General features: G+C 54.0%; 1 protein-coding gene across 1 annotated transcript in view; it reads right to left on the reverse strand.

The window, feature by feature from the left end:
- Nucleotides 1-6,062: 6,062 nt before the first annotated feature.
- The window catches only part of XKR7 (XK related 7), a 33,737-nt gene continuing 24,628 nt past the window's right edge, over nt 6,063-15,171 (reverse strand). The window contains exons 2-3 of the mRNA XM_073308837.1: nt 8,206-8,405; nt 6,063-7,610 (exon numbers count right to left, since the gene is read on the reverse strand). Of these exons, the coding sequence (XP_073164938.1) occupies nt 6,658-7,610; nt 8,206-8,405 (1,153 nt within the window). The 3' untranslated portion in view covers nt 6,063-6,657. The remainder of the gene's footprint in view (nt 7,611-8,205; nt 8,406-15,171) is intronic.

Genomic DNA, 15,171 nt, shown 5'->3' on the forward strand with positions numbered 1-15,171 from the left:
TGGGGCTGGCCAAACAACAGCCTGTCTCTTTGGAGCCCGAGTGACATGAACACGACGCTTCCAAACTTGCTAAGAAACTCTTTCCTTACGTGTATAAAGTAACAGCGTGCCCGCAGCCATCACAGTCCCCTAGGACTAACCACTAGAGCCAGATTAGAGCCCAAACAGTGGGGAAGGCAGGCTGCAGTGTTTGTAACTGTCAGCCATCGTCAGAAGGGATCCAATAAAAGGCATTATCTCAGCCACCTTGTCTCTCCAGTAGCCATTTATAGGGCCAAAAAAATGACCTCATGGTATGGCAGACCATGGACAGGGGAGCTAATAATATTAATCAGTTCTCACTTCTCTAGCACCTTTCTTCTGAGCATCTCAAAACCCCTGACGAACATTGATTGCAAACTCACTACCCCATTCTTACAGAATGGGACACTGAGGCACAGAACGAGGCCCAGGAAAGATTAAGTGAGCTTGCCGAGGGTCACACAGTCACTCAGAATCAGAGCCATGGCCAGAACTCTGAACTCCCCACTGCCAGTCCCATGTTCTGGCTACAACACAATACTCCTCATTGCTCCTTTCACATGACCCAAGTGGACCAGCTATCATAGTATTCCTGACCCATAAATGGTTCCCTGAGGCGAAAGAGAAACCCAAACCCGACCCCCAAGCTCAGATCGTCCCACAGGGCCCTAATTCACACCCAGATGCTGTGCCAATGCCAGGCCGGTTAATGCTGAACTCGGAGGGGCTGGAGTTCCTGTCAGACCTGGGGCTCCAGAGGACCTACTAAAGCAAAACACTTCTCTGCCCTTTCATTAGTGTAAATTTGCTCCATGCATATGGGTGTGTAGGCCTGGACTCCATGCTCCAGGACCCAGGGGAAATGCATACAGCAAGGATTTCTGCGGCTGCCATTCAATACGGAAAGGTATAAAAACACCCCAGCCACCAGCTTTGGCCCAGCTCTTCAGATTACAAAGAATACAACACACAAGGCAATGTGTCCACTTCGAGACATTGCACAGAACAGCAACCCAGCGACACCTAGGGGAGACGCTGGGCACTGCAGGGGGGCACTAGCTCTTGCTACTGGCTGACACTTTGAGAAACACCAGTTAAAGCTCAAGGGCGTTTCGTCAACAGGCTGCTTCCAAAACAGCGACCAAAATAAGCAAGGGGCTAAATCTGAAGCCCAGGTTATAGCCGCTGAGGCAGTGACTAGCTCTTGGGCTGCCTCTACGCCCTTGCTATGGGCTTAGCCCTGTTTCTTCAGATTGCAGCATCCAGGTGGGAATAACCCTGACACCCATGCGGACAGTCATTTGCAGACTATGCACAGACCGCTTCTGTCCAGCTGTGTCTATTTCTCTCCCCCAGCTCTCTCTCTGCAATCTATTTCAAACCCGCCTTCAGGAGTCAGCCTCCAGCTGCAATCCGCTTGCCATCAGGCAGGCCTCAGATGGCCGTGGTTACAATCTGCCTCGGAAGATGTGAAGAACATTCTGCTAATTGTGCTAACTGTCCATGCTGCAGACAGTGCTTGGTGTTACAACACACGCTGTGCCGCACTGGAGCAGAACGCATGCAGCATCCTGGGGCAGGCTGCGCCGGGCGGAGGTGGCGGGGTGATCAGCATGCCGTGCAGCAGCACCATGTGGGCACGGTCTTCTTCAGGTGGTGGGTCAGCGTTTGCTCTCACGTTACACTGACAGAAATCCAGAGTGACTCGGCTGACTGTGCATTACCCTGGATTGATGCCACTGACCTGAGATCATAATCTGGGCCAGTCCATGGTACAACAGGACCATAGTTGCCTGAAAAGGACAATGGACATATGGTGCAAAGGAACAATTGCTATATAGCATGCTACTATCAATGTGTAGTGTGGTGTATGGGACAAGAGTGTGCTAGTAAGTGTGCAAAATACAGTCAGATTGAGAGGTGTAATACACCTGGTGTAGTCAGCAGTGATGGTGCAGTTACAGTGTGAGGTCTGCACAGTTATATGGAGCTCACTATTACCAGACAGTACAGGGAGCCAGGGTGAGTGAGAGCACGGTGTGTAAAAGGCACATATCGCAGTCAGTGTGTGGTAATGCAGATGCCAGGGGTATAATGAGGTACAACACATGGTACAGTCAGTGCACTGACAATCAAGCACTGGGGTTAAAGTAGATTGAAACAAGAGTGGGGCGGGAGGGGGGGAGAGCCTCTCCCTGCACCAGTTGAGGAGGGGGAGCTGGACTGCCCCTGCTCTGCCCCGTAGTTTCGCCAGAGCCATGCACAGCTTGTTCTCACTGGCACTGGGCGTGTGACCACAAGGGACTGTGGAGTCATGAGTGAGACTTGAGGGTGTCCCCGTGACTCCCTGCCCTGTAAGTCCTGCTTGTGGGACTCGTGCCAGACAGTGCACGGGAGACGCGATGCTCAGTTTCTGGTGTACAGGGAGGTGTAATCAGTGTGCACGGGACACTCTGTCCCTGGGAGAGATCAGTGCACCAGCGGGTGAACACGGTGCTTCGTGTGGGTGCCGGGGCAAGCCGTGCAGTCAGCGTGCCCAGCCCGCGGGGCACTTAGGGGATACACAGCACCTGCTGTAGCCAGGTGCATCAACACATCAGTGCACAGGGAGGGGGCGTAGTCAGTGCATGCGGCAGGAGGGATGCCCTGTGCTTGGTGCCTGCAGGCGACTCAGGTCACGGTGCATGTGGGCCAGCCAGCCAGGACTGCACAGCACGTCCAAGCCCTGTCCAAGGTGCACGCTGCTCGGCTCGCTGCATGGGACGGTCAGCGCAGAAGCGGCGCTCTGGGGGAATACATCGCGAGGCCCCAGGGAAACGCGAGTTTGACCATCACCCCGGTGGCTGTAGAGGCAGGTGGAAATGGGAAAGAGCGGGCCAGATCACGAGGCCCTGCTCAGCTCCAACCTGCTGACTTGCACACACCAGTGCTAAGCGTGGGATAAATCCTTAGCCAGAGGCTGACATCAGGAGCTAGTCTGAGTGAGGACTGGATGAGAACTTAGCAAGGGCCCTCAGGACCTGCCCACAGATGACAAAGGACAGATTCTGCTCTCCGCTGCGTGGTGCCTCCTCATGAAGCCCCGAGAGTCGCACCTGGGCCTGTACTGCCTGGGAAGCTCCCCACCCAAATCTCACTGGCCTGGGTGACGTTTGGCGCAATGAACCTATGGTTTTCTGGCCTGGTGACGAGCACCCCCCCCCCCCCAGCAACCCCTGCCGGCAGAGCCAGCTGTAGCAATGGACTCCAGCCCGCGTTGCTGAGGTAGATCATTTCACTTCAAATCAAACAAATCAGAAAAAGCAGTTCTCGCAAATCAGACAAACCATTGGTGCCTGGCTCAGGCAAACCCACGGGCCGAATGGCCCAGCAGAGCTACCAGCCTTGGGCACCAGACACCTTCCCCCTCGTTCCCTGTCCTGACTGACCCCCAAGAGGAGCGGAGGCTGCCCTGGGCAGACCTAGCCCAGTGCGTTTACGTCCCAGGAGGAGACGCAGAGGCAGCTGGTTTGTTCTCTGGCTCAGTTACATTTTAACCCTTCCTGCCCAGAGTCAGCGCAGCCCAGCCTAGCTGTGGGAGAGGAGACTCAGGTATCCCCCTGTGTGAGCAGTGCCCCAGTTCTCCCGGTGCCCCAGTCAGGTGCCAGTCACAGGGTGCTCAGCTGTGCAAGAGGACACAGGGTAAGCAGGCTGCAGAACCACCAGAATGAACACACGTCGAGAGAGCCAACAGCTGCAGGGGCCAAAGGGTTAAATCCAAGGGTGAGGGCAAAAAGAAACAGGAAATTGGATATTTCAGACTCTCCCATAAGGTGCCCAACTCAGGCAGCAGGGAGCTACCCCCTTCTCCCACCCCAACCCCAACCCCAGCCCCAGCCAGGCAGAGAGGTGAGCACCAGGGCAGGGCCCAGTGCTGCTACAGCCCTTTGCTCATGTAGACGGAGGGACTCAGAGAGCTGGTGGGGCTTGGACCATGGGAAGCGTGAGCAGCCTGTACGTGGTGGGGGAAGGGGAGGCTGTGTAGAGAGTGTCCCCCTGAAACCCTACAGCTAGGCTGAAAATGTGGAGAGGGCTTTGCCTTCCTCCCAGCTCCACGTGCTCCTGCTTTCTTTCTACATGCCATGTAACTCTTGAGTTTCCTCCTTTTCAGCCTGGAAGGTGACCTTGGGCCTGGCCAGACTGGGCTCCCCCCACAGCTGAAGCAGGTCTGGGGTTTCCGGCATAGCCCTGAGCGAAGGCTGTTAGCTCTCAGGGCATCATCTCCTTTCCTGTGGTTGCAACCCCTCCTTGGGATCATGGGGCTCACAGTAGGAGGAGCTCTGTGTGTCAGACTGAAGGGCATTTAGGATCAGTGAGGTGGCACTGTGAGCTCCAGCTGCCTCCTCTCTGTGGGCCAGGGATTCAGCAAGCTTCAGCTCTTCATTGCAGGTGAAAAAGGGGCAACTAACTTCTGCTCTTGATTAATGAATCTGCCCAGGCCAATCGGTAAATGCGCCTAATCAGCCTTTTGCATGTACAATGAACCGGTTTGCGCACATAACCGCAGGCATCTGGGAGCACCTGGGCACCTCACACGTTTTTTAAATCTATCCCTTGAGATCCGTGTGTGCATCTATGCATGCCCAGGCCTCACCCTGCCCTCCCTCACACCTGTGTGTGCGCTGAAGTCCGGTCAGAACAGAGGTGGGGCTGGCCCTCTGCGGGGCCAGGGGTGTGCGCACGCGGCTTTCTTTGTGACCTGTTAATCTTCTTGGTGAAAGACACCCCTCTCCCTGACCTTCCCCTACAATCATTTGAAAGGCTGCAGGTTTTCCAGATGTGGAAACACACAAGCAGGAAAATATATGAAGTAGCCACCAAAACACCCCCAGCTTCCCGTGGCAGACCTGCCACAACCCTCTACAAAGCTGCATGAATCTGGCTTGAAAAGGCCTTGTTCAGATCATTGTCCTTCAGTGGTGGAGTATGGATCTGACAAACGGGGTTTGTCCTGCCCGCTGGCCTGGCCTGCACAGGGAGGGAGCCTTTGTTAATTTCATGGCATGCTGGTGATAAAGCCCCACCCCACACACCAGCTGGTTCACAAAAAACCTGAAACAGCCACCCCCGTGAGAGATCACTGCCCCCAGCCTCTGGCCTGGGTTCGGGGCATGCCTGCAGAGCTGTGATGGGACACCGATCCCTGCAGACTCAGTATTTACCACCCGAGGCCCTAGAACCAAGCGCGGCCCCGCTGCGTTCCTCGCACAGGAGATTGAATGGCACAGAAGGCTCTGCAGAGTGGCAAACGCTGGGTGTGTGCTGGTGCCTGGCATTGCTGCAGCCCTGGGGCTTTTGCATCCTGACGACCCTGGAGTCCCAGGGAGTTTGGCCCTTGGCACTGGTATGAATCTGGCGTTTACCCTGCCAGGGCTGTTGCTATTGGCTTGGCCTGGCCTCAAGCAACCACCTCATTCAGCTCCAGCTTTCTCCCTGTTGTCTCCAGCTCCTGCCGGCCCAGCTTCGCCGACGGGCTCCTTGGGATCCCAGGAGCTCCCTCCATCATGACCCCAACACTCTAGGGAGAATCCCCCACCACGCTCACCCCATGGGAGGCTGGGATTATTAACCTTCCTATGTCCCCTTTACTCAGAGGCAGAAGTGCATCTGCCCCCATGGACTGGCACAGCTGTGGCAGGCATTTCAGGGTGTGTGTGTGTGTGGGTGGGGGAACAACGGGGAGGGGGCCCAACGTCATTCCCTTAATTCCAAGGCCCAGGGAATGGCGGGAACAGACTTCACACAGGAATGATGAAGGATTGCGCCTGTGATCTTGCCATGCTCCACCTTACCCCAGCACCCCCGGCACGCCCCAGCACCCAGTGTGTGTTCCAGCAACCAGGGCCCCACCTTTCCCCCAGAGCTCCGCATGCTTCAGCCCCACTTCCCAGGGCCCCCCTGTGCCCAGAGTAACTGGGGGTTGTGGTGCACTTCTGTACCCAGGGCGCTCAGCCTTCCCTGATTCCCCCACCCCCCATTCCGTGGCCCCTCCCACACCCTGCTCCCCAGCTCCGGCCAGTCCTCACACCCACAAGGAAGCTGCTCCCCAGCCTCTCCAGCCGGGCTCTGTGCAACCCCTCCTGCACCAGGTGCCCTGCCCCTTTGCCGGTGGCTAGAGGCCACACCATGGGGCGGCTCCAGGCTGTTTGAGCTCAGGTACAGGTGAGGTATTTCAGCACCAACAAAGACTCCCGCCTGGAGGGGAGGATGGACTCCTCTGGGCCCATCTGTGGGGGTGCCAGGGAGGCAGCCTGGACGCAACTGGGGCACAGGGAGGAAAACTTTGCCATGGCATTGCCTAGAGGGGGAGCTCGTCAAGGCAGAGCGGGGCAGGTAGCACCAGCTGACCTCGCCAACCCCTCTGGGATGGGGGGTAGAGCGGGGAGGTGCGGGGCCATCAGTGCGAATGAACACAAAGGCAAAATGCTAAGAAGATACTGGACAGCCACTCTCCAGGGCAGCGGAAGGCCGGGCTTGGCTGGCGGCCAGTGGGCTCTGACCAGCGACCCCCCTTGGGTTCTGGAAATGCACCATTGTGTCAGCCCCACGGTGGGGGTGGGGGGGCATGCTAGGCAGTTACATGGCTCCCGCGGTGGCCTACACCGTGGTCTCATACTCCAGCACCTCCTGCGAGGCCCCCATGCTGCGGTACTGCAGGCGTGGGGTAGCCGGAGAAGAATACTCCAGCGCTAGGATCGTCTTACGGAGCCGCCTGTCAATGAAATGGGCGTCCCAGGCAGGGTACTTCTTCCTGGGCAGATCTATTCGGATGACGGGCCCTTCTGTCCGGGGGGCGCGGGCAACAGGGGTTGGGGGGACGCTTGGCCTGACCTGAAAAACAGGCACGCAGCTGTCCCTGTCCCCTGGCACCCCTTCCCTCTCCCCCCCTGTAGTCCGTGGCAAGGAGCGCGGGGGGCTGGTGATTACGTCCTCCGGGGGTCCCACGCAGGCGGCCGGCGCCTTTTTGAAAATGCAGCCGCTGGTCTGGGGGCCGAACACTGGCCCGTTGGGGTGCAAGAGGCAGTAGTAGATGAACATGAAGAAGATGCCCAGGGCGAAGCTGGAGGAGACCACGCAGACGATGATTAAGGCGTCGAAGTCAGCGGTGGCCTGGCGGTCATAGTACATGTACCAGAGCCCGGTGAGGGCCGCGTTCTCCGCCAGCGTAATGGTGTAGTAGATGGCCATGCGGCAGCGGCTCCGGCCCTCCTTCACGTTGAACCAGCAGAAGATGTAGATGATGCCCACCACCATGTTGTAGATGATCTCCTCCCATTTGGACATGCAGAAGTCCGTCTCCCCCTGGATGATCCAGAAGGTCATGATGCACCAATGCGTGACGATGAAGATGCCAAAGTAGAGCTGGAACACGGAGGCAAAGAGGGCGAAGGCAATGGCGCGGGCAGCGATGGTGAACAGGTGCCAGAGGATCTGCACCACTGCCCCCTTGTAGGACATGGGCATCTTGTCCTCACGCGAGTCCCGCAGCACCTTTTGGTAGGAGGCGATCATCCACGCCAGGGACACCAGGGAGGCTGAGGCCGAGAGACCTGCGGAGACACAGAATGAGTCAGGGAGTTGGAGGGGAGAGGAAGGAGAGGAACAGGAGGAGGGGATGGTATGAGATGGGAGGAAGAGGAAGGGAAGACAGAAGATGGAACATGGGTGTGGCCAGGCTGGATCAGATCCCAGCTCCCTCTAGCCCAGTGTCCTGTCTGTGCCAGAGCCCAACATCAGATCCTGCAGGGGAAGGGGTAAGAATCCGCAGGAGCAGATATGCGATAATCTGCCACCACATTAGGTCTCCTCCCGGTCCCTCAGTTAGAGACTCTGGCTTCAGCTCCAAAGCAGGAGGTTTTATGTCCCTTCCAGAATTTGACCATTAACTATTGACAGCTCTGGTTGTTTTCGTTATCCGTACAAGTGTCCAATCCCTTTTCGACTCTTGCTAAATTCTTGGCCTCAGCAACTCCCAGTGGCAGAGAGTTCCACAGTCTCCTCCCCCACTGTGTGAGAAACCCTTTCTGTCTCTCAGTTTTGAATTTGCCACCTTTTAATTTCGTGGCACGTCCCCGGCAGTGACAGGTGATGAGAGGGGGCAGGAAGGCTGGGATGGGGGCTGGGTCGGCGGGGGTCGTCCCTTACCCTGCAGGGGCTCAATGTTGTTCTGTTGCACCATGATGCTCAGCTGCAGCACCAGCTGGGGGGCGCTCTTCAGGAAGGTCTCCAGCAGCCGCAGCATGCTGATGTCCGCGCTCTCGAACATCATCCTCCAGTAGAAGTGGCGCTGTCTGTGCTCTGACTGCCAGCGGCTCTGGAGGCCGAGGTACAGGGTCCGGAGGTACCTGTGCAGGAGGCAGGGAAGACAGCGGGTGAGACTGGAGCGAGCCCGTGCTCCCCACTCGCTTGACCCCTGAATGTCAGAGACTGGCACGCGGCCCTGCTGCCCGGCCCAGCCATGCAGTCTAGGCTTGGGGTAGGCAGGCAGCGGCTGGTCCGGGGGATAAGAGCAAGGCCACAGAATCCTGCATTGTGGGGCCAGGGTAAGGCACCGAAGTTTGGGAGACTCGAGGATCCTTCCAAGTATGTTCAGATTCATCCCGAGCACGTTCATAGCTGGCCACAGAAACCCGGGATGGGGGAGATGAGTATCCTCCTTCCCCTCGCAGCGAATAGGCCAGCTGGCATCGCGCTCCCCTCTGGCCCTGCAGTGGAGCAGAGGGGCAGGGGGCTGCCCGGTTGAATACCCCGCCTTTGGGACGAGACATTGAAGCGAGGTCCTTTCTCGCTCTCCTAACGAGGTATCCCGGCAGCAGGGGAGAACAGCCGCGTCCAGGCCAGCGCCCCCTCTCAGTGAAGCAGCTGCTAATGCATGGGGCTCAGGATCTTCCTCCTTGAGCTCTTGCCTGCCCTGAGTGTTTAACTCACTGCTTTGTGACGCCCTTTGAAATCCCTGGGGTGCCAAAGGAACTCGGTAAAACTCCCACTCAGGTCTAATGTCCCATGCTCCCCCCTGAGGCTGACCCCGTTCTGCCAACACCTTCGCTGGGCAAGGAGACGCGTGACAGGACAAGTGAGTCCACTAGCAGATGCTTTCCTGTGCTCCTCCTGCTTGAAGTCTCTGTAGGAGCAGGATTTTATAACTGTACTATGAGAATTAATGTATGATTTGATTTCATCCTGCCAGCCACCCTTTTTGAATAGCAGAAAGGAATGACCCTCTGACAGACTACCAGTGTCTGTACTGATGTTAAGGCAGGGACAGACCAGCACAATCCTTACGCCTGATTATGGTCACCCTTTTGTTTTAGGATAAGTTATAATGTCTACTATGATTTCCTATATGTATTACAAATTAGGCACTCTAGTTAAATATACATTTCTTTGTTTTAAGGTTTAGTAAGTAAGAGACAGGATCTTGTATTGTGTCTATGTTAAGGAGATTAGAGGAAGGCTTAATTTACAATGTCTTTTGCTCAAAATAAACTGACACTGTTTGTATTCTCAAAGGTCTCTATAAAAAGACAGGTTTCAGAGGAACAGCCGTGTTAGTCTGTATTCGCAAAAAGAAAAGGAGTACTTGTGGCACCTTAGAGACTAACCAATTTATTTGAGCATGAGCTTTCGTGAGCTACAGCTCACTTCATCAGATGTTTACCGTGGAAACTGCAGCAGACTTTATATACACACAGAAATCATGAAACAATACCTCCTCCCACCCCACTGTCCTGCTGGTAATAGCTTATCTAAAGTGATCAACAGGTGGGCCATTTCCAGCACAAATCCAGGTTTTCTCACCCTCCACCCCCCCACACAAATTCACTCTCCTGCTGGTGCTAGCCCATCCAAAGTGACAACTCTTTACATAATCAAGTCGGGCTATTTCCTGCATAGATCAAGGTTTTCTCACATCCCCCCCACCCCCATACACACACAAACTCACTCTCCTGCTGGTAATAGCTCATCTAAACTGACCATTCTCCAGGTTTAAATCCAAGTTAAACCAGAACATCTGGGGGGGGGGGGGTAGGAAAAAGCAAGAGGAAACAGGCTACCTTGCATAATGACTTAGCCACTCCCAGTCTCTATTTCTTTCAAGCTTTCTTACAACTACAATACCCACCTGCAGAAGTAAAGAAACAGATTGATAGAGCCAGAAGAGTTCCCAGAAGTTACCTACTACAGGACAGGCCTAACAAAGAAAATAACAGAACGCCACTAGCCGTCACCTTCAGCCCCCAACTAAAACCCCTCCAACGCATTATTAAGGATCTACAACCTATCCTAAAGGATGACCCAACACTCTCACAAGTCTTGGGAGACAGGCCAGTCCTTGCCTACAGACAGCCCCGCAACCTGAAGCAAATACTCACCAACAACCACATACCACACAACAGAACCACTAACCCAGGAACTTATCCTTGCAACAAAGCCCGTTGCCAATTGTGCCCACATATCTATTCAGGGGACACCATCACAGGGCCTAATAACATCAGCCACACTATCAGAGGCTCGTTCACCTGCACATCCACCAATGTGATCTATGCCATCATGTGCCAGCAATGCCCCTCTGCCATGTACATTGGTCAAACTGGACAGTCTCTACGTAAAAGAATAAATGGACACAAATCAGATGTCAAGAATTATAACATTCATAAACCAGTCGGAGAACACTTCAATCTCTCTGGTCACGCAATCACAGACATGAAGGTCGCTATCTTAAAACAAAAAAACTTCAAATCCAGACTCCAGCGAGAAACTGCTGAATTGGAATTCATTTGCAAATTGGATACTATTAATTTAGGCTTAAATAGAGACTGGGAGTGGCTAAGTCATTATGCAAGGTAGCCTGTTTCCTCTTGCTTTTTCCTACCCCCCCCCCCCAGATGTTCTGGTTTAACTTGGATTTAAACCTGGAGAATGGTCAGTTTAGATGAGCTATTACCAGCAGGAGAGTGAGTTTGTGTGTGTATGGGGGTGGGGGGGATGTGAGAAAACCTTGATCTATGCAGGAAATAGCCCGACTTGATTATGTAAAGAGTTGTCACTTTGGATGGGCTAGCACCAGCAGGAGAGTGAATTTGTGTGGGGGGGTGGAGGGTGAGAAAACCTGGATTTGTGCTGGAAATGGCCCACCTGTTGATCACTTTAGATAAGCTATTACCAGCAGGACAGTGGGGTGGGAGGAGGTATTGTTTCATGATTTCTGTGTGTATATAAAGTCTGCTGCAGTTTCCACGGTAAACATCTGATGAAGTGAGCTGTAGCTCACGAAAGCTCATGCTCAAATAAATTGGTTAGTCTCTAAGGTGCCACAAGTCCTCCTTTTCTTTTTATAAAAAGACAGTTTGTGTGAATGAGGAGTGTTTGCATCAGGAAAAGATAAGGTGTGAAGGCCGTTGTTATAGCCAGATGGTCAAGGAAGAAGGAGTGAAGAGATTTAAGGACACCAGAGAACCGTCAACGTGCATCCATAATGAAGGAAGGGCAGATTGACGACCCTGAGGGGAAGGCTGACACCCCTAAAGACAGGACAATTGATTAAATTGGAACCAGGACAGGATGACCCTCTCGGAGGTGTATTGGAATGTTTACACCAAAAGATACACGAATGAAGAAGTAACCGGTCACAAAATGACACAGCAAAATCCATAGACTTCAACAGGGAAAAAAGACTATAAGAACAGGGTGCTTGGCCATGGGACTTTGGGTTCATCTTGCCACGCTCCGGGAGCATCGGATCACAACCAACAGAGCCCTGCTCCCCTTTGCGACCAGTCTGGCTGGCCACTAGATTGATCCAGACTCTGGACTGGTAACTATAAACATCGACTGGCAGGACTGTGTGCATGGGGTGTGTGATTGAAAAGCACACGCTAACTGTTGTATTCTCAATAAATGCGGCGTGCTGCCTTCTCCCCTATAAAGATCCCGTGTACTTCTTATAAGTATAACATTTTCCCCTCTGGCTCTGCATGTTAATAGCTGTTACTGGTCATGGGACAAGTGCTGAGCTCTTCCTCCTGGGTGCAGAGGGCCCCAAAGGCAGCCAGATTGGTGCCTGGTGGGGTAGGAGGATGCCGCGTTCCATGCAGGGATCCCGTGTTGTGTGCCATGAAACAGAGCCCTGTGCAGACGCCCTGCAGCCTTGTACAGGAGGCTTCTGTGGCTGGGGGGAATGTGGGAGAGGTAGAAGACTGGTCAGCCTGACTGCCAATCAGCAAGAGAGTAACCCAAACCCACCCTCACAGGGATCCAGGAGAGACTGGGCATGCTGGGCTCGGGCCAGGACAGGAACTGGGCATACCCAGATGCCCTTGAAGGGGATCCCCTCGCAGGATATGCAGGGCATCAGTGGGTACAGAGTCTGGCTAGGCTGCACATCCCCACAGTTGTTCATGCCACAGAGTCTGGCCTCTTTGTATACTGAGTCCCAGTATCTTTCCCTGGGATATCACGATACCTTTCGCCTTGTGAACGCGGAGTTCTGGTCTATTTCACTGGGATCACACCCACTCTCCCCTCCAGCGTGAGATCCCTGGTCTATCTCGCTGGGTTGCACACTGACCTGGGGGGTGCAGTTTGGCAGCACTGATCTCAGAGGGAGAACGTGGCACCTTGGCTTTCGGAAGTGGATATCTATTTTTTCCCTAACCCGACTGAGGCCTGCCCCTCTTCCCCTGCCGTGCTGATCAGACAGGATAAAGGGAACAGCTGCTCTGACTGAGACCTCGGGAGCTGTATGCAGGAAACTCACAGGGTTTTGATGACGGAGCCTTCCCTGGCTCTGGCTGCTGCCATCACATGGCTTGTGCCTGCCATATGGTAGCCAGCGTGGGGTCAGCGGAGGTGTTTGTGTGGACACATGCTTGTGATTTACAAACAGGCCGTCTTTTACCTTGCAAACAGGGACTGGACTCCCTTCCCCCCCACCAGCAACAAGCCTGGGACCGACCAGCTGCGCTGGGTCTGTGGTGAGCCATTGCCAGAGGCCGAGGAAGAGGCTTTTGTGCTTTTACACTGCCCTCTGCTCCAGGCAGCTCCTATGCAGCCACTGGGCCACAGGAATCCTGTCTACATGACAATCTGAGGTGCGACTGTGGCATGTGTACACACCCCTAGCCTGGCTTTGATCTCACCATCTCCAGGAACAGCAGCGGGGAAGCTAGCCCTCAAGTACACCCCCAAGGCCAGTGTGTGCAGCCCTGCTGTTGTCTCTGCTATCACGGCTTCCCTGCTATTGGCACCGGAGCTAATTGGGGTACGTCTACGGTCACACCCCTGACTCCGGTGTAGACAGAGCCTTAGGTGAGCACAATTCAAGCTGCAAATTCCCTTCTGTCTTATAGCCCTGCCCCCAGGACTGATGCGGGGTGACTAGTCTGTGGGAATTGTCCACAGCCATGCACATCAGAGAGCAATGGCTCCAGCCGTGTGAGCTTAAACACAAAAAGGAAGCTTACAAGAATTGGAAACTCGGACAGATGACTAGGGAGGAGTATAAAGATATTGCTCGAGCCTGCAGGGGCAGAGTCATCAGGAAGGCCAAACCACAATTGGAGTTGCAGCTAGCAAGAAATGTGAAGGGGAACAAGTAGGGCTTCTACAGGTATGTTGGCGACAAGGAGGTCAGGGAAAGTGTGGGCCCCTTGCTGAATGAGGGAGGCAACCTAGGGACAGAGGATGTGGAAAAAGCTGGAGTACTCAACGCTTTTTTTGCCTCTGTCTTCACAGAGGTCAGCTCCCAGACTGCTGCACTGGGCAGCACAGCATGGGGAGGAGACGAGCAGCCCTCAATGGTGAAATAACAGGTTCAGGACTATTTAGAAAAGCTGGACATGCACAAGTCCATGGGGCCGGATCTAATGCAGCCGAGGGTGCTGAGGGAGTTGGCGGATGTGATTGCAGAGCCATTGGCCATTATCTTTGAAAACTCGTGGCGATGGGGGGAGGTCCCGGACGACTGGAACGAGGCAAATATCATGCTCATCTTTAAAAATGGGAAGAAGGAGAATCCGGGGAACTACAGACCCATCAGCCTCACCTCAGTCCCTGGAAAACCATGGAGCAGGTCCCCAAGGAATCCACTGTGAAGCACTTGGAGGAGACGAAGGTGATTGGGAACAGTCAACATGGATTCACCAAGGGCAAGTCGTGCCTGACCAACCTGATTGTCTTCTGTGAGGAGATAACTGGCTCTGTGGATATGGGGAAAGCGGTGGACGCGATATACCTTGACTTTAGCAAAGCTTTTGATACAGTCTTCCACAATATTCTTGCCAGCAAGTTAAAGAAGTATGGGGTGGATGAATGGACTATAAGGTGGATAGAAAGCTGGCTAGATTGTCAGGCTCAACGGGTAGTGATCAATGGCTCCATTTCTAGTTGGCAGCCAGTATCAAGCAGAGTGCCCCAGAAGTTGGTCCTAGGGCCGGTTTTGTTCAACATCTTCATTAATGATGTAGAGGATGGGATGGATTGCACCTTCAGCAAATTCGTGGATGACACTAAGCTGGAGGCAGAGGTAGATACTATGGAGGGTAGGGATAGGGTCCAGAGTGACCTAGATAAATTGGAGGATTGGGCCAAAAGAAATCTGATGAAGTTTAACAAGGACAAGTGCAGAGTCCTGCACTTAGGATGGAAGAATCCCATGTACCGCTACAGACTGGGGACCGACTGGTTAAGCAGCAGTTCTGCAGAAAAGGAGCTGGGGAATACAGTGGACGAGAAGCTGGATATGAGTCAACAGTGTATCCTTGTTGCCAAGAAGACTAACGGCATATTGGGCTGCATTAGTAGAAGTATTGCCAGCAGATCAAGGGCAGTGATTATTCCCCTCTATTCAGCACTGGTGAGGCCACATCTGGAGTATTGCGTCCAGTTTTGGGACCCTCACTATAGCGGAGGGCAGCGAAAATGATCAGGGGGCTGGGGCACATGACTTATGAGAAAAGGCTGAGGGAACTGGGCTTATTTCGTCGACAGAAGAGAAGGGGGGTGGGGAGAGATTTGATAGCCGCCTTCAACTACATGAAGGGGGTTCCAAAGAGGATGGAGCTCAGCTGTCCTCAGTGGTGGCAGATGATAGAACAAGGAGCAATGGTCTCA

The sequence above is a fragment of the Lepidochelys kempii genome, chromosome 13 (assembly GCF_965140285.1).
Source record: "Lepidochelys kempii isolate rLepKem1 chromosome 13, rLepKem1.hap1, whole genome shotgun sequence".
In the NCBI taxonomy this organism is placed as follows: Eukaryota; Metazoa; Chordata; order Testudines; family Cheloniidae; genus Lepidochelys; species Lepidochelys kempii.